The 20,306-nt window shown below is 41.6% G+C and overlaps 2 protein-coding genes across 3 annotated transcripts in view; one reads left to right on the top strand and one right to left on the bottom strand.

The window, feature by feature from the left end:
* Positions 1-20,306, bottom strand: part of mcph1 (microcephalin 1) — a 315,247-nt gene that overhangs the window by 162,478 nt on the left and 132,463 nt on the right. The gene's annotated exons all lie outside the window — the stretch shown is intronic.
* The window catches only part of angpt2a (angiopoietin 2a), a 106,957-nt gene that overhangs the window by 78,214 nt on the left and 8,437 nt on the right, over positions 1-20,306 (top strand). For both annotated transcript variants that reach the window (XM_080192033.1, XM_080192032.1), the window contains one exon: positions 19,214-19,344. In XM_080192033.1, coding sequence (XP_080048159.1) covers positions 19,214-19,344 — 131 coding nt within the window. The remainder of the gene's footprint in view (positions 1-19,213; positions 19,345-20,306) is intronic.

The following is a 20,306-nucleotide window of genomic DNA, read 5'->3' as shown; positions in this document are numbered from 1 at the left end:
ATGAAATTGCAGTTTGTGGAACTTTATTGAGTGTAATTTTGTTGCCATGTCGTCAGAACGGTGACAATATTCAAAGAGGCCTCTCCCAGGCACAAAAAGAAGCAGTCACTCCAGAAAGCATGGAAAACGTGCAGGCCTGCAGGTGAGAGTGAAGCAATGCAATCTCAAGACTCTCCTCCTCAGATTACTCCTGGCAAATGTCCAATCTCTGGAAAACAAACTAGATGAACTTAAGTCAGACTCACTTTTCAAAGGGAACTGTGAGGTGTATTCTGTTTCATGGAGTCCTGCTTCACCGGACTGTGCCCTACAACAAGAGTGCTTCTCAGTCACTGAATGGACCGTACAGCGGCCTCAGTCAAGACTAGAGGAAGTGGGGTCTGCCTTCTAATCTTGTGGTGCCTAGACATAGCAATACTGGCAAGTTTCTGCTCCCCGGGCCTAGAATACCTGATGCTAAAATACCATGTCTACTGCCATTTGTGAGAGTTCAACTCTGTTACCCTGACAGCGGTTTACATCCCACCCCATGTGTACATCACTCGAAATACACATCACCACAAATAGCCTTGTTCATTGTGGCTGGGGACTTCAGACAGACCAAGCTCAAGAGTGTCTTGCCAATACATCACCAAAACGTCTCCTGTTGCACCAGAGGCCCAAACATCCCAGACCACTGCTACACAAATATCAAAACGCCTACCGCTTTATCGCCCTTCCACACTTTTGGTAAATCAGACCACAAGGCACTGCTCCTGCTCCCGGCTTACAAGCAAAAACTGAAATAGGAGAATCCATTCAAGAAAGTTGCGGAATGTTGGTCTGAGGAATCGAATAATCTCCTACGGGACTGCTTCGAGTCAGGAGACTGGTCAATTTTCAAAACTCAGCGACTAAGCTGAGCGCGTATATCACTACTGTAACTGACTTCATTAGTAAGTGTGTAGAAGACTGTGTGCCAAAGAATCACAGAGGGAAAATCCATTGCTTGCTGGACTCCAGGTCTGAAGCGTTCAAGTCAGGTGACCCTGACCTCAAAATAAAAGTTTATTTATTAGTCACAAGAAAGACTCACATTAACACTGCAGTGACTGTGAAATTCCCTTAGTTGCCACACTCCAGCACCTGTTTGGGGCAATGCACCTAACCAGCATGTCTTTCATAATGTGGGAGGAAATCAGAGCACTCGGAGGAAACCCAAGCAGACACAGGGAGAACATGCAAACTCCTCACAGTGACCTAAGCCAGGAATCAAACCCGGGTTCCTGGTGCTGTGAGGTAGCAGTGCGAACCACTGTGCCAACCTGAACAAGGAAGCCAGACATGATCTACGGAAATCCATCAAAGATGCCAAAAGACAGAACCGGACTAAGCCAAGTCCCAGGCTAGCTACACGGACTCTCACTGACTATGGCAAGGTCTGCAGGACATGACAGGCAAGAAGATGAAGGCATGGAAAATCGCCGCATGAGTGCATTTTCCCCCATGAGCTGAATGCATTCTATGCCTGTTTTGCACAAGAGGTTGCCCACCACCTCAGAAACCACAGATGAATCTGTATCTGAGGTCACCATCGCGGACATCAGAGCAGCCTTCTTGAATATCAACCCATGGAAAGCAACTGGACCAGATGGGATACCCAGACAAACACTAAGATCCTGTGTGGATCAGCTGGCAGGGGTATTTGCAGACATCTTTTTACACCAATTTGGGGTCCCTATTTGCTTCAAGACGACCTTCATCCTGGTACCAAAAAAAAGCCTGGCAGTATGCCCCAGTGACTGCCGCCTGGTGGCTCTGGCATCCAACATTATGAAGTGCTTCAAAAGGTTAGCCATGGCACAAATCAACTCCAGCCTCCCAGGCTACCTGGATCCACTACAGTTCGCCTATTGCTGCAACAAGTCCAAACAGATGCCATCTCCCTGGTCCTACACTCAACCCTGGAACACCTAGATAACAAACACACCTACATCAGACTCTCTTTATTGACTACGGCTCAGCCTTCAACATCAGTATTCCTATGAAACTCATCTCCAAGCTCCATGGCCTGAGGCTTGGCTCCTCTCTCTATGATTGGATCCCAGACTTCCTAATCTACAGATAGGGAACAACACCTCCTTCATGATCAACCTCAACACCGGTGCCCACAAAACTGTCCCCACAGCCCTATATTCCTCATACACCTATGACTGTGTGACCAAATTCCCCTCCAACTTGATTTTCAAGTTTCCCGAGGACACCACTACAAAGAACACGGGAAACAGGCCCTTCGGCCCAACGAGCCTGTGCCGCCATTTTAACATTACGAGTCCCCTCTCCATCCATGACCCTTGTCTATGCTTATGGCATTCCACATTGAGGGAAAACTAATTTAGGGACAATATACTGGGTCAGATCTCAAACAATGATAAGCCAGAGCACAGGTAAGAGATAGAGAATTTGGTGAACTGATGTGACGCGAATGATCTTTCTCTCAATGTCAGCAAAACTAAGGAGTTAGTCATTGATTTCAGGAATCGCAATGGAGAACATGCCCGTCTCCAGCAATGGGGATGAAGTGGAAGCGGCCAAAGCTTCAACTTTCGAGGTGTCCACAATACCAGCAATCTGTCCTGATCCCTCTTTGTTGATGCTATAGTTAAGGAAGCCCACTTTCTTAGGAGGCTAAGGAAATTTGGCATGTCCACGATGACTCTCACTAACTTTTACTGACGTACCATAAAAAGCATTCTTTCTGGTTATATCACAGCTTGGTTTAGCTCCTGCTCTGTCTAAGAGTGCAAAAAACTTCAAAGGGTCGTGAATGAAGCCCTGTCCATTACGCAAACCAGTCTCCCATCTTTTGACTCTGTCTACATTTCCAAAGCCTCGGAAAAGCAGCAAGCATAATTAAGGACCCCACACACCGAGGACATACTCTCTTCCATGGGGAAATAGGTACAAAAGTCTGAGAACATGTACCAATCGACTCAGCTTCTTCTCTGCTGTCATCAGAGTTTTCAATGGACCTACCTCGTATTAAGTTGATCTTTCTCTACACCCTAGTTATGACCATAACACTACATTCTGCACTTGCTCCTTTCCTTTTCTATGTATTATATGCTTTGCCTGTATAGTGTGGAAGAAACAATGTATTTCACTGTACACTAATACATGTGACAATAATTAATCAAATCAAAGCTCTGTAGAGCATTGGGATGACCTGAAGTTGAGACAGGCACGATATGAATGCAAATACCTTCTTAATGAGAACGTAAGAACTGGGAGCAGGAGTAGGCCATTTGGCCTCTTCAGCCTGCTCCCCTCATAAGATCATGGCTGAACATTTCGTGGACTCAACTCCACTTACCTGCCTGCTCACCATAACCCTTAATTCCTTTACTGTTCAAAAATCTATCTTTTGCCTTAAAAACATTCAATGAGGTAGCTTCAACTGCTTCACTGGGCAGGAAATCCCTTAGATTCACAACCTTTTGGGTGAAGACATTCCGACACAACTCTGTCCTAAATCTGCTCCCCCTTATTTTGAGGCCAAGCCCCCTCATTCTAGTTTCACCTGCCAGTAGGAACAACCTCCCTGCTTCTATCTTTGCTATTCCCTTCATAATTTTATATGTTTCCGTAAGATCCCCCTCATTCTTCTAAATTCCAATGAGTATAGTCCCAGTCTACATAGTCTTTCCTCATAAATCAGCCCTCTCAACTTCGGAATCAACCCAGTGAATCTCCTCTCCAGCCCCTCCAGTGTCAGTATATTCTTTCAAAAGTGAGGAGACCAAACCTGCACTCCAGGTGTGGCCTCACCAGCAACTTATACAGCTGCAACATAACTTGCCTGTTTTTCAACTCCATACCTCTAGCAATGAAGGACAAAATTCCATTTGCCTTCTGAATTATCTGTTGAATCTGCAAACCAATTTTTTGAAATTCATGTACAAGGACTCCCAGGTCCCTTTGCACAACAGCATGCTGTAATATTTTACTATTTAAATAATAGTCCATTTTGCTGTTATTCCTATCAAAATGGATGACCTCACATTTACCAATGTTGTGCTCCATCCGCCAGACCTTACCCACCCACTTAAACTACTTATGTCCCTTTGCAACCATTCAGTGTCAGCTGCAAACTTTGCTCGACCACTCATCGTAGTGTCATCTGCGAACTTTGACACACTATACTTGGTCCCTAACTCCAAACCATCTATGTAAGTTATAAACAGTTGCGGACCCAACACTGATCCCTGAGGCACACCGCTAGTCACTGATCGCCAACCAGAAAAACACCCATTTATCCCCACTCTTTGCTTTCTGTTTGTTAACCAATTCTGCATCCATGCAAATACATTACCCGTAACTCCATGCAGCTTTATCTTATGCAACAGCCTTACAACTTACATCTGAACAACTTGTTATATTTCAGTAGTCTAACCAATATACAGGTATAATCAGATTTCCAATATTTGTTTCATAGTGTTGCTTAATTGGGAACAATTTAGCAATACACAGCTCCATTTTTCTAATCAATGATATTGATTAATTTCCTCATTCATTGAAGGAGAGTAGCATATCAACACGTATGTCACATTTGGGCTGCATTTTTGAGGTTGAACTTTTTCCACTGCCTTTCTCAATTTCAAATACCGCACCAAAAAATATTTCTATTCTAAGCTTAGATGTAACTCACCAATCTGCCCTTAACGTAGCATCAGTTTCAGAAGACTTGAAGTTAAGAATATAAATCATAACGTTTTTTGGCTGATTGCAGCCACAGTGATCACAGTTGTGGAACACTGGAAAGAGGTTGTTGCAGTGTCTGAATATGGAATAGTTTGGGATTGGAATGGGGGTAGGGAGGGGTTGGAGTTTGGAGGACTGGACCCAACCATCCATTGGCACTGAGGGAAGAAAATGATGAATCATTGCCCCACCCAGAATAAGTTGGGAAAAAAGACTAGCAGTCGCATGCTAACAGGGACAACAAATTGTATTTATGTCACATATTTAACAAAGAAAACTGTCCCATACACTTCAGAGGATGAAAGTCAGGCAAAAATTAATACAAAGGCAAAGAAGTAAGTCCTCAAGAAGGTGATTGGAAACTTGGTCAGAGACTTTCAGTAGGATCTTAAAGGTGGAGAGGGGTGCAGAGATGGAGATGTTGAGAGGAGAAATTCTGAAACTTAGCGTCAAGAAGGCCAAAAGCTGTGTGATATGCATGAAGAAAAAGGCCCCTTGTTACTTCATCACAGGATTAAAAATCTAAGACAAACTTCTAACGCAAGTATATGTTTCAATACAAATATTTTGAATTTGCTCCCCAACCAACAGAAGCTGTGTAAGTAGGGGAGATGTCACAATAGAAACGTAAGCTGTCCGGTTTAATTGCTTTGGCCCTTCCCATCAGAAAATGTACCTTATAACTGCTAAGGAGTCTACAGGGTACACTTTCTAATACATCAATAGCAGTTGTATTTCTAACCCAAGGAAGTTAAAGCACAGAGGAAAGTAGTGCAAACTTGTCTCGCATCCAAACCAAATATTTTTGCATCTGGAAACAATTACAGATCTTCAGCACTAGCCCTTGGAAGGATTCTATAAAGTACCACAATATCTGAAATATTAAACTAAAACTTTTGCAAAGCAGGGTCATAATGGTTTTACATTAACGTAAAGTCAAGTAACCATAAGTAAAATGATACTTCCTCTTGAACTTGATTTTTTTCATTCAAGGAAACATTAAGGATTGAAATGTAAGGACCAGTTTCCAAGAAGGCCCATACTGATTTGTATAAAATATAACTAAACAAAAACTTAGTTTTTCCAAGATGCAGAAACAGTAATCTTGAAAGCATTTAAAAAAAATATGAACTGATCTTTGATAAGTTGATGCACTTTGGAGACTTCTCACTGAATTCTTTAATCACTTTCAATGGAAAGTAGCTACTGGCTGACCATATTGGTTAACGAGCATATAAAAAATGTACTTGTTTAACAATAAATGATGGTTTCATATTATTAGTTCAGTAGCTTAAACTCCAGCAAATTGGACATACCAAAATGGAAGTTTTCAATTACAGCAGTATTAGGGAATAAACTGACGTAAACTGAGCAAACAGAAATTAAATTACTTTTAACCATAGATTATCATAGAATCCCTACAATGTAGATGGAGGCCATTCAGCCCATCAAGTCTGCACTAGCCACATTTCCACCCAGGCCCCATCCCTGTAACCCCACATATTTACCCTGCTACTCTCCCTGACATTAAGAGTCAATTCAGTATGGCCGATCCACCTAACCCTTACATCTTTGAACTCTGGGAGAAAACCACAGTACATGGAGGAAACCCATGCACACACAGAGAGAACGTGCAAAGTTGACACAGACAGTGATCCGAGGGAATTGAACCCAGGTCCCTGGAACTGTGAGGCAGTAGTGCTAACCACTGTGCCACCGTGCTGCCCACAGACTTGGTTAATAGTCTTGGTTTAAATTATGTATTTGTTCTTTTCAATCATATTTTGCTTCACTAATAATAAAGCAAATTTAGCATGTGCAGTAAGCCTTTATTTGTTCTTAAATGCAAGTTCCACTTGGTCTGTGGTTTTTCTGAAAATCAGATGCTAACATCTTAAAAGAAAATATGTACACAGAAGAACCTGTTAATAGAGCATATGGTGTATCCTTGCATTTGTAATGGACATATAATGCTTTCGGTGCCGATGGTCAATTAAATAAATCATAAAGAACAAATTGTGGAAGAGCTCCAATCTGCCATAACCATACCTAAACTCACATTTGGTTGTCTTTGTGTTCAAATGCTGTGCCTGTTGTATACCAAGATTTTTCACACAGCAAACTTGGTCCAAAAAACTATCTGCAGTGGTGAAGAATGACGCACACACTGTCTATTCCTGTGAAGTGATACAGAGTGGGCCAATTTGGCTTTACATGCATTTTGCTTTGAACTGCAACTTTAGGTCAGTTTAAATGTTATATGTTGCATCTGCCTATTCAAGTCACCATACTGAAAACTGAAACTTCCCGACAAAACCCAGGATATGGGTTAAACAAAGTTCTAGGTTTAGAGATTGGAATTGGAGTTAGAAGAATTTCTTCTTGCACTCAGCCTAACATTCTGAAAAACTGTTAAATCCACAATGTTCAAGCTCCTCCAATAGTTAAGCTGGTAAAGGCAGTGAGTACTTGATCTTACAGAATGTAAAACATCCAAATTTGGTTCTTGTTTGTACAGATTTTACTGCAATATGGACACAATAAGTAACCTCAGTGACCTTGGATGAGGGAAGGAGAAAAAATAAATCACCCAGTCTCAAAGGCAAACATGTATAGAAATCCTATAGTGCAGAAGGAGACCATTTAGCCAATCGAATCTGCACCGACAACTATCCCACAAAGGCCCTATCTCCATAACCCCACACATTTACCCCCTCTAACCCCTGTAACCCAGACATCCCAGGAATTAGGAAACTTAGCATGGCTATGCACCTAACCTGCACATCTTTGGACTGTGGGAGGAAACTAGACCACCCAGAATAAAGCCATGCAGACATGAGCAGAATGTGCAAACTCCACACAGACAATGACCCAAGCTGGGAATTGAACCCAGGTTCCTGAAGCTATAAGGCAGCAGTGCTAACAACTGTGCCACCATGCCGCACTATGGGTGTTGGGTGAAGACAGCATCAGAGTTGGTTGCAACGTCTTCAACATCTCAATGGTATGTTGACACTCACCAACTGTCACGTATGAAAAGTGACTGATTGGGCAAAGTATTAGTGGGTGACCAACATCTTCATAAATTACAACTTCAAGGAGAAGGAAGAGGAAGATGAAAATTGATAGAAAAAAATAGAAAAATTCCATTCTGTCAGTTCATTCTAGCTTAACAACCAATTATTTTGACTCCACATTTTCAGTAGTGACAAATTTGGAAACATAATCTGTCATTTAGCCTATGTTTATAGTTATCAAACATTAGTTCCTTCAAATTTATGAACTGTACACAGAATGTTTTGACATCTGTTCATCAGATTGCTGTGCCATCAAACTTAAGTGATGTAAAATATACATGTTGTGTGCCCTGCTTTCTGGCCCTGAACAAAGTTGCATGAGAAAGCAAATGAATAAAACTTGTACATTTATTTCTCATAAGAACTAATTGCTGGAACATTAAAAGTGACCTTTGGATAAACCAGTAATAAAATTCAGCCAAGTAAATCAATTTTATATCCTATAAATAGACTGTCCAAATATTATAACGGGTTATGGATATCAGTGGACAACTATACCATCCGTTTTTGTCTTGGTATTGTCAATTGCACTAAATGAAAAGTTTCCCACAACATTTTATTCATTTCAGTTGCTTGGCTTAAGAACAGTTCCAACAGCAACAATTCAAATTAAAAACAGACGCATAAAAAATTAAATGTACAAGATGCTAGAACATTTCTTACCACTTCATTGGTTAAGTTTTTCTTAAAGAAAAGTCCTGTCAGCAATGGCCAAGTATCCACTGGCATCAATTCTGGCGTAGGCAGTTACGAAGAAATGGTTGGCAGAACAACCAATGCTTCTCCCACTTCTCATAACTGTCATTGGAATTAAGGCTGACTGGTATTGCACATTCCCCCTCAAGCCCCTTCAAAATTCAAAGATCTGAAGCAACAAAACCCATGGTCTGCAATGGATCCATGATCTGGGGTGCATTTTGGAATTGAGTGCAATTCCACAGGAAAACTCCAATTTGAAGTGGAAACCAACCTGTGGAACCTGAGAAATTGGTGCCCCAGTGGAACTGGTCCATGTCTGCAACATTGTAATGGCAGCTTAGGGACATGCCTCAGGCTGCTTCCAAACTTTCCTGGGATGTTTGCCAAGAATGTCCCGATAGACTTGGTCGGACTTATCCGGAATTCCAGTAGGGCCTCCTGAAGACCTCTAGACAAAAGTACTATTTAAAGTTATGATCAGAGGATTACATTCAGCTCACTGCTGCCTAGAGCAAATTAGGACAAATTAAATGGCTGGTTATGCTGGAGGCTACTTGGATGAAAGCAGGATCCACAGTAACATCTAAAGGCAAGTAGTGGTAGAGAATCTTGGTCATGGACATCGGTGTCTCCCAGCTAGCATATTCTGACCCTTTGTGATCCTCAATGCTTCCTGTAGGTGGCTTTTAACATGGAGGAGCACAGATTCATCAGCTGAGGGAGGGCAGTAGGTGATAAACAGCAGGCCCTGTCCTGACTCATGTAGTGATGTATATACAGTTAGTGGAGCTCTATGCTGTTCTTCACTTAGCCACTCCCCACAATGCAAGCCCCCCTACTCCTTCCACATGCTGGAATCGTTAACCCCACTCTGCAAAGGGATCAGGGCTGGGATCCTATCAGAAGCGCAGGCAGATGGGCAAAGGGGGCAGGTTGCATTGTTAGTTAAGAATGAAATTAAATCGACAGCAAGAAGTAATATAGGATCAGAAGGCATAGAAGCTCTGTGAGGAGAGTTGAGGAATCGCAAAGGAAAAAGACCCTGATGGGAGTTATTTACAGGCTCCCTCGCCGTAGTCAGGATGAGGAGCAGAAAATAAATCAGGAGATAGGAAAGGCATATGAAAAAGGCAATATTACAATAATCATGGGGGACTTCAATATGCCGGTGGACTGGGAAAATCAGGTAGGTAATGGATCCCAAGAAAAGGAATTGTGGAATGTCTAAGAGATGTTTTTTGGAGCACCTTGTGACAGAGCCTACTAGGGTACAGGCAATTCTGGATTTTGTAATGTGTAATGAGACAGTCTTGATTAGAGAACTTAAGGTGAAGGACTCCTTAGGGAGCAGTGACCACAATATTATAGAATTTACCCTGCAGTTTGAGAGGGAGATGCTGGAATCAGAAGCAACGGTATGATAAGTAAATAAAGATAACTACGAGGACATACGTTGGGCAGAGTTGATTGGAAAGGGAACCCAGCAGGGAAGACAGTGGAATAGCGATTGCAGGAGTTGTTGAGAGTTATTCAGAAGGCACAACGGAAATTCATCCCAAGGAGGAGGAAACATGCTAAAGGGAGGACGAGGCATCCATGGCTGACGAGGGAAGTCAAGGACAGCATAGAAGCAAAAGAAAAAACATACAAGTGGCAAGGATTAATGGGAAGCCTTTAAAAGTGAGCAGAAAACAACTAATAAAGCAATTGGGGAAGAAGATGAAATATGAGTGTAAGCTAGCTGGTAATATAAAAAAGATAGGAAGAGTTGTTTTCAATATATAAAAGGTAACAGAAGCAAAAATAGCCACTGGACCACTGGAAAATGTACTGGAGCCACTGGAGAAGTAATAATCAGAAACAAAGCACTGACAGAGGAACTAAATACTTACTTTGCATTAATCTTCACGGTGGAAGACACCAGTGTGATGCCAGAGCTCCAGGAGAGGCAGGGGGCACAGGTGAGTGTGATGGCCATCACTAAGGACGTTTTGGGGAAACCAAAAGATCTAAAGGTGGATAAATCATCTGGAGCAGATGGATTACACCCCAGAGTTGTAGAAGAGATAGTTGAGGAAATTATGGCGGCATTAGTGGGGATGATCTTTCAGAAATCACTGGAGGCAGGGACAAGAAAGTAGCTAACGTAATGCCATTGTTTAAGATGGCAGGGAGGCAGCAGATGGGAAATTATAGGGCAGTTAGCCTGACTTCAGTCATTGGCAAGATTTTCATGTCCATTATTACAGATGAGATTGCAGAGTGCTTGGAAGTGCATGATAAAGTAGGACTGAGTCAGCATGGCTTTGTCAAGGGGAAGTCATGTCTGACAAATCTGTTAGAGTTCTTTGAAGAGGTAACAAGGAAGTTAGATAAAAGGGAGCTGGTGGATGTGACTTTAGATTTCCAGAAGGCCTTTGACAAGGTGCCGTATGGGAGACTGTTAAATAAGTGACTATAGTGTTAAGGATAAGATCCTGGCTTGGATAGAGGGTCGGCTGACTGGCAGGAAAGAGAGTGGGGGTAAATGGGTCTTTTTCAGGATGGCAACCAGTGATTGGTGGTGTGCCTCAGGGGTCGCTTTTCACAATATACATTAGTGATTTGGAGAAAGGAACTAAAGGCACTGTTGCTAAGTTTGCAGATAATACAAACATATGTAGACAGACAGTTAGTACTGAGGAAGCAGGGTTGCTGCAGCAGGATTTGGACAGGTTAGGAGAGTGGGCAGAGAAGGGGCTGATGGAATACAATGTGGAAAAATGTGAGCTTATGCACTTTGGAAAGAGGAATGGAAGCAGAGACTATTTTCTAAATGGGAAAATGTTTCGGAAATCAGAAACACAAAAGGACTTGGGAGTCATTGTTCAAGATTCTCTTAAGGTTAATGTGCAGGTTCAGTCGGCAGTTAGGAAGGCAAATGCAATGTTGGCACTCATGCCAAGAAGGCTAGAATACAAGAGCAGGGATATACTTCTGAGATTGTATAAGGCTCTGGTCAGACTCCATTTGGAATATTGTGAGCAGTTTTGGGCCCCATAATCTAAGGAAGGATGTGCTGGCCTTGGAAGGGGTCCAGGGGAGGTTCACAAGAATGATCCCTGCATGAAGAGTTTGTTGTATAAGGAATGGTTTAGGACTCTGGGTCTGTACTCATAAGAACATAAGAAATAGGAGCAGGAGTAGGCCATCTAGCCCTTCGAGCCTGCCCCGCCATTCAATAAGATCATGGCTGATCTGTTGTGGCTCAGTTCCACTTTCCCGCCCTCTCCCCATAACCCTTAATCCCCTCTCTTATCAAAAACCCATCAACCCGCTTCTTAAAAATATTTAGCGAGGCAGCCTCCACCACTTCAACGGGCAGAGAATTCCAGAGATTCACCACCCTTTGAGTGAAGAAGTTCCTCCTCAACTCCGTTCTAAACTGCCTCCCCTTTATCTTGAGGCTGTGCCCCCTAGTCCTACTGTCTTTTTTGAGCGGGAAGAGTCTCTCCACCTCTATCCTATCCATCCCATTCATCATCTTATACGTCTCAATGAGATCTCCCCTCATTCTTCTAAACTCTAGCGAGTACAAGCCTAGTTTATTCAGCCTCGTTGGAGTTTGGAAGGATGAGGGAGATCTTATTGAAACTTACAGCATACTGCGAAGCCTGGATAGAGAGGACGTGGAGGGGCACCAGGGACCTGGGTTCAATTCCCAGATTGGGTCAGTGTCTAGGTGAGGTTTACACATTCTCCCTGTATCTGCGTGCGTCTCCTCTGGGTGCTCCAGTTTCCTCCCACAGTCTGATACATCCACTGGTTAGTTATATTTCTGATACATCCATTGGCCATGCTGAATTCTCCCTCAATGTACCGGAGTGTGGCGACTAGGGGATTTTCACAGTAACTTCATTACAGTGTTAATGTAAGCCAACTTGTGACCAATAAACTTAATTAAAAAATTCAAGCAGTACCAATAGGACCAGCATTGTGAACAAACAATTACCACACATTCTGCTAAAGTGAGAAGGAGATGAGCAGTGAGTGCGAAGCAGTTTAATGCAATGGACTCTCCTGGAACATTCCAGGAGGCTACATTCCTGGTGGAGAAATCTGAAATCAGGAGGCGTGACCAGAAGGGAGGTCCGCACAGGACCTATGTTGTACACTAGATACATCGATGACATTTTTGTCCTTTGGACTCATGGTGAACAATCACTGAAACAACTATATGATGACATCAACAAGTTCCATCCCACCATCAGACTCATCATGGACTACTCTCTGGAACCGGCTGCATTCTTGCATACATGCATCTCCATCAAGGATGGTCATCTCAGCGCTTCACTCTACTGCAAGCCCATGGATAGCCTCACGATTCTCCACCTCTCCAGCTTCCACCCTAAACACTTTAAAGAAGCCATCTCCTATGGATAAGCTCTCCGTATACACAGGATCTGCTAAGGTGAGGAGGATCATAACAGACACCTCCAGATGCTGAAAGATGCCCTCATAAGAACAGGATATGGCGCTCAACGCATCCATCAACAGTTCCAATGTGCCACAGCAAAAAACCGCATTCACCTCCTCAGAAAACAAACAAGGGACATGGTGGACAGAGTACCCTTTGTCGTCCAGTACTCCCTGGAGCGGAGAAGCTACAACATCTTCTCCAGAGCCTTCAACATGTCATTGATGAAGACAAACATCTCGCCAAGGCCATCCCCACATCCCCATTTCAAACAACCGCACAACCTCAAACAGACCATTGTCCACAGCAAGCTACCCAAGTTTCAGGAGAACAGTGACCACGACACCACACAACCCTGCCACAGCAACCTCTGCAAGATGTGCCGGATCGTCAACACGGATGCCATCATCTCACGTGAACACCATCCACCAGGTACACGGTACACACCCTTGCTACTTGGCCAACGTTGTCTACCTGATACACTGCAGGAACGGATGTCTTGAGGCATGGTACATTGGGCAGACCGTGCAGACGCTACGACAACGGATGAATGAACACTGCTCGACAATCACCAGGCAAGACTGTTCTCTTCCTGTTGGCGAACACTTCAGCGGTCATGGGCATTCGGCCTCTGATCTTCGGGTAAGCGTTCTCCAAGGCGGCTTCCACGATACACGACAATGCAGAGTCGCTGAGCAGAAACTGATAGCCAAGTTCCATACACGAGGATGGCCTCAACCGAGATCTTGGGTTCATGTCACACTATCTGTAACCCCCATGACTCGGATTCGCAAAATCTCACGAATTGTCCTGTCTGGAGACAATACACATCTCTTTAACCTATGCTTAACACTCTCTCCACTCACATTGTCTGTACCTTTAAGACTTGATTATCTGCAAAGACTCGAATTCCAACCATTATTTTGTAAATTGAGTTTGTGTCTTTATATGCCCTGTTTGTGAATAGAACTCCCACTCACCAGATGAAGGGGCAGTGCTCCGAAAGCTCAGGCTTTTGCTACCAAATAAATCTGTTGGATTTTAACCTGGCGTTGAGAAAAATTCCATGTGCAGACCATAAGACAAATGAAAAGGTGCCTAATTGTGAGAGCAAAAAGGCACGGTGGCACAATGGTTAGCACTGCTGCCTCACAGCTTCAGGAACCCAGGCTCGATTCCCGGCTTGGGTCACTGTCTGTGTGGAGTTTGCACATTCTTCCCATGTCTACGTGGGTTTCCTCCAGGTGCTCCGGTTTCCTCCCAAAGTCCAAAGATGTGAGAGTAGGTTGATTGGCCATGCTAAATTGCCCCCCCAGCATCTCAGGACGTGGAGGTTAGAGGAATTAGCGGGTAAATGTGTGGTTAACAGGGATAGTGCCTGGAGGGATTGTTGTCGTTGCAGACCCGATGGGTTTTTATGATTTCTAACTATGAAGAGTGACATTCAAAAAAGAAAATGTTGGTATTTCAGCCATTTGATCAGAGCTAAAAGTGAAGGCTAACAGAAAGATGGTCGATCTAGGTATATTTGAATGATTGACATCACAGAGTGTTTGCATGATTACAGTTGACATGTGAAGATGGCACAAGACAAAGAGGCATGACTTGGCATGGTGGCAGATCTTCTAGCAGGAGTAACCACAAGTAGCTGCAGCAGCAGCATAGTGGGTCTCTCTTGTTGGTAAGTCAGGACATACCCAAGAGTGGTGATGTACAAGTCTGAGAAATTGGCTGAAAGATATGATCCCATGAGTCTGACTTTGGAAGGTTATTTTGCTTGACGAGTCAGTTCTCCCAAATATTTGGCACCAATCCCCAGATATTTGTGAGGAGGACTTTGCAGGGTTTTGTAAAAATCCTTGTGGTGTCTATTATATATAAGTAAAGTCAGATTTACCTCTATAAAATATCTCTACCAAGTCATCTGCAGTCTATTAAAGAAAGAAAAGCATAAAAAATTCTAATTTTCTCCTCACTCTCTTTTCAGAATTAAAGGAAAAAGTCACAGTTCATGAAATGTAATTGGTCTGGCATCCATCTGTCTGGATAGATACAAAAATCACTAAGGGTGAATACTGTTGCTTACATTCAAACAGCAGCAGTTTTCAACCTCTTGGTTCCTCATAGAAATGAAATCATTTATTATAAAGTCAATTTCAAGACTCAATGCTGATTGATGTTTAAAGGTTAAAATGTCAGCAGTTTCGACTGATCTTCTTCAACATGGTATAAATGCTTTTCTGGAGTTATTTGTTGTATGTTAAAGGGCATGGTTTAAAATAATTTCTTTAAAGCAGAAAGAAGCAAAAAGGGATGAGCAGTAGTTGCAGCGTCAACTTTTGAAACAGGTCAACATTTTAGTGACCGATATCTGGGCATTAACATTTTTCAACAGGTATTTTATGGCCCCTGGAAGTATGTGCTAAAGTTAAAATGCTCCCTTATTGAGAGAGAGGCCATAAACAATGTGTTGTATTAAACTTATGGAAAATTAATGATTATTTGGCAATGAGAATACGACTATTTTCTGTAGCAGCCAAACTAATAATCTACTCGCATATCAACAGTATTCTCTCAAATGTGGAAAGAGAGAAAAAGAGTTAGTGATAATGATTTTTAGCATGTACAAAAGAAAAACAGAAGGAAAGATCAGTGATAAGGTGGGAGGAAGAGGAGACTAATCAATATAAGTCATGACACTGCAAGGCAAATGGAGATGGTAATGGGACAAAAGATAGGCTGGGAGGAGGTGTGAATGGGAACAACAAACGCTGCCATGCAAAACAGTGGAGGCAGAAATTTATGATTTTTCAATTGTTGAACTCAACATTGAGTCAGATGCCAGTGAAGCACCATAATCAAAAGATAAAGTGCTGTTGGTCAAGTTTACATGGAGCTTCATTAAAACTCTGCAAGGAGTGAGCTCCATTTGAATAGTGAGAAATTACATCTCAGAAGTCAGACTGGGTGTGGGGAGTGAATGAAGCTGGAAAATTTATTCAACTTCACTTCTAATTTGTCCTTCCATTTCCAATTGTTTCCTTTCCTCTGTTGCTATTTCTTGGAATATTGCTTTTAGTGAATATTTCCCAGAAATCTACCAAGCCTCACAACTACCTTAATACCTCAGCATCTATCCCATCCAACCCCATTCAGAATCTTTTATGTTCCAATTAGATCATCTCATTCTTCTAAACTCCAATGAGCAAAGGTCAACTGTTGCCCATAAGAAAACCCCTTTCTTCATCCCAAAACTTATCAAGAACATTCTCTGAATTGCCTCCAATACAACTTAACACCCCCTGCTTTGATAAGGAGACCAAAACTGTATACAGCGTTCTAGAAATGGTTTTATCAACGTCCTGTAAAGTTGTAGCAAGATTTTGCCATTTTTCTTCTCCATTTTCCATGCAATAATTGCCAACACATCATTTACTATTACTAATATATGTTGTGCAGCATGTTAACATTTTGTGTTTCATGTATGATCATCCAGATCTCTCTTATGGAAAGATTCTATACCTCATGCCATTGAAATCATTATTTTACTTTTCTACTTGCCCGACAAAAGAGGGTAATCTCTTTCCCACATTATATTCCACCTCTCGATGTTTTGTCCACTCAAGTAACTTCTCTCTAACCTTTTCCAGACTCTGTGCCCTTCTCACAATTAGCTTTCTCACCTAGCTTTGTAACGTTAACAAACTTGGCAATGATACAGTTAGTCCCTTCACCAATATCATTAACATGGACTTAAAATAGTTGAGATCCCAGAACTGATCCCTGTGGCACCTCATAGTTACAATTTGCCAACCTGAAAAGCATGCATTTATCCCAACTCTCATTTCAGTTTGCTCATCAATTCTCTATCACAAGATGTTGCTCCCAACACTAGGAGCCATAATCATGTGCACCTTATCAAATATCTTTTAAAAATCCAAGTACATTTGGTATTCCACTTAAGCCACCCTGCTCATTACATCCTCAGAATTCTAATCAATTTGTTGAACATGATTTTCTTTACATAAAGCTATGCCGACTCTGCATTGATTGTATTGTGATCTTTTAACTGTTCTGTTCCTAGCATGGATTCATACAATTTCCCAATGTGGTGCTATCTAGCCTGTAGATTCCTACTTTGTGTCTCCTCCTTACTTGAATAGGGGTGTCACAAAATCTGTTGGGACCTTTCCAGACTGTAGGGAGTTTTGGGAATTTGGAAAATTACAATCAACACATCTGCCATCTTTGCTGCCAATGCTTTGAATAGCCTGGGATGCAGGCCAACAGATCCAGGGGACTTGTCAGCCTTTAGTCCCATGAGTTTGCCAAGTACTTTCGCCCAAGTGATAATGATTGTTTTCACACTCTTTCAATGAAACTCAACACATGTTTGAGGAACTTATTTTTCAATTAGGTCATTACAACCTTTCAGACTGAACATAGGATTCAATCAGTTTTTCAATTTTTAGGACAGCATTCCTGACAGATGGTTCTGCTATTCCCATATATGCTTCTTCTCAGCCCGTTTTTTGTTCTTTCATTGGTTCCTTTCACCTCCATTCCCTTTTTTACCTTGTATCATCAACTTCTTTGTCTCGTGCTTCCCACACTGTTATAGACCTTCACTTCTGTTCTTTCCTCCATTCCTGCTTATTAGAACCTATTCCATCTCTAACCTTTTCCAGTTCTGAGTAAAGATCATTAACCAACAACATTAACTTTTGTTTCTTGTTTAACAGATGCTGCCAGATCTAAATATTTCCAGTGATTTCTATTTTAGTTTCCAATTTCCTGCACCTTTATTATACTGCTTTTGTAACAATGCACTAGCAGGTTCACAATTCCCAGTATACATAACAACAGTGAAGAGTGTAACAAGCAAGGCAGATAAAGAGGAATCAGTGGATATGATTGAATTTCCAAAAGGCAGTTAATAAGGTGCCACATGAAAGGCACACATGATGTTGGGGCATTAGCATGGTTATAAGATTAGCTAACTAACAGGAAACAGAAAGTCAGGATAAATGGATTATTTTCAAGGTGGCAAACTGTAATTAATGGAGTGCTTACAGGGATCAGTGCTGAGGCTTCAACTATTTATGATCTATATGAATGACTTAGACGAAGGAACTGTCTGATTTGTAGCCAAATTTGCTGATGATGTGAAGATTGGCAGAAAAACAACTTGTGAGGATATGAAGAATCTACAAAAGGCTAATGAAAGTTGAGTGCGTGGGCAAACATTTGACAGATGAGAGAAAATATGAGGTTGTCCACCTTTACAGGAAGAATAGAAAAAGAGAACATTATTTAAATGGAGAGATATTACACAGAACACTGCAATATAGAGGAATCTGGGTGTTCTAGAACATAATCGTAAAAAGTCAGCATGCAGGTAAAACAAGTAATTAAAAAGGCAAACAGAATGTTGGCCTTTATTGCATAGGTGAATGGAGCATAAATGTGGGGGAGTACTATTACAACTGTACAGGGCATTGGTGAGACAACACTTTGAGTAATATATTCAGGTTTGGTTACCTTAAGGAGAGACATACTTGCATTAAAAGCAGTTGAGAGAAGTAAGCTTAATGCTGAATAAGGAACTTGCATCAGACGAAAAGTTGAGTCGATTGGGTCAGAATTTTTCATTTAAGGCAGAGATGAGAAGGAATTATTCATTTCAGAGGGTTTGTTCGACTTTAGAATTCTCCTCCACAGAGAGCATGGAGGCTAGGTCATTGAATACATTCAAGGCTAAGTTGGACAGATTCTTAATTGGGGCGGGGGGTGATGCAGAAAAGTTAAGCCCAGTCAGATCATCCACAATCTTATTGAATGGCAGAGTAGACTTAAGGAGACAAATTGTCTTCTCCTGCTCCTATTTAAGTTATGTTTTGATGGTACAAAGATCTGTCCTTATAATTTTCCCTTCTATCTTCAAAAGAACGTTCTTGCTGCCTAGCTTCAGACCAATTATTCTTAACAAGTCAATAAAAAGTCAGAAAATCTCATGTTAAATATGTCACCATGCAGTAAAATTAAAGTTGTGACAGAATTAATCCTTTAAATTGGAATTTAAATTAATGTTGATTTCTGGAACCTGCCTGGACTATTTTGGGAAATACATTTTGACAATGTAATTAACTGTCCTGAGTGGAACAGTATTAATGTACACAAATGAATGAGTGACATAATCGATAGAAATAACATATTCTTCTCTGATCTATTCCTTCTACAGAATTCATCTTAAAGGCTACAGTGGGACAGCAGGAAGAATAAGCAGTCTCAGCCATCTGGGAAATGATTTTAGCACAAAAGATTCAGACAATGACAAATGCCTTTGTAATTGTGCAAAAATGGCATCAGGAGGTAAGAGAGGCAATTGTTACTTACATCTTTTTGTTTGACAGAATCATGAACGAATCCTTGGAAAATACAGAAAGGTGTCAAGACATGTGGACAGGAGCAATAGTCAGGGGCACTGATTTATGGTAGCTATTTTCAATTTTCATAGAATTCTGGGGTTTTTACCTGTGTTTTTGGATTGCATTCCAGAATTCCATCTGCTTATAATTAAGTCGATTTATGGTGGCTAAATAAGTCAAATTATGATTTTATTGCATAGGATGCTTGGTTTTTCCAGTAGGTTTAGCAGTGTTTTGGGGTCTGAATTCCACAATTCTAGCTACTTTCCCATGAAAACCACAAATCAACGACTTTCGTATGAATCTATCAGTTGCCAAGTGGGTTTTGAATGTTAGGCTCCCAAAGCTGTTTGCAAGATTTTGCTCTTGTTCTGTAATTTGAATTGACATTCTGAATGAATATTAAGTCCTCTTGTTTGCAGTTTGGCACGCAAGAATGCATGGATTCAGACTTTGTGGAAACATTACAAAATGACAAACTTGCTGACTTGTAAGCTCTACCGCACGAAAACATTCCCTTAAGTGCTTTGTGTTGAGCAAACCAATATTTTGTGTTCTTTTAGTTCTCTTTACAATTGGATGCCTTGAATTTGTGACGTCCCACATTAAGTGAGTCCAAATCTGCCCAAAGGTTCACTGTAATGCACATACACCAGCATGTCAATTTGTGCATTACTGTCATAATTCTCAAATGATGTGAAAATGCTGGCATTGGACTGGGGTAGGCACAGTAACAAGTCTCACAACACCAAGTTAAAGTCCAAGCTTTTGGAGCACTGCTCCTTCATCAGGAGTGACTCACCTGACACCAAATAAACCTGTTAGACTTGAACCTGGTGTTGTGAGACCATAAAACCATAAGACATAGGAGCAGAATTAGGCCACGAGGCCCATCAAGTCTGCTCC

This window comes from Carcharhinus amblyrhynchos, chromosome 7, assembly GCF_965287045.1.
Source record: "Carcharhinus amblyrhynchos chromosome 7, sCarAmb.v2.hapA, whole genome shotgun sequence".
Taxonomy (NCBI): Eukaryota; Metazoa; Chordata; class Chondrichthyes; order Carcharhiniformes; family Carcharhinidae; genus Carcharhinus; species Carcharhinus amblyrhynchos.
The sequence above is the reverse complement of the archived record's forward strand: the minus strand, read 5'-3'. Positions and strand labels throughout refer to the sequence as shown.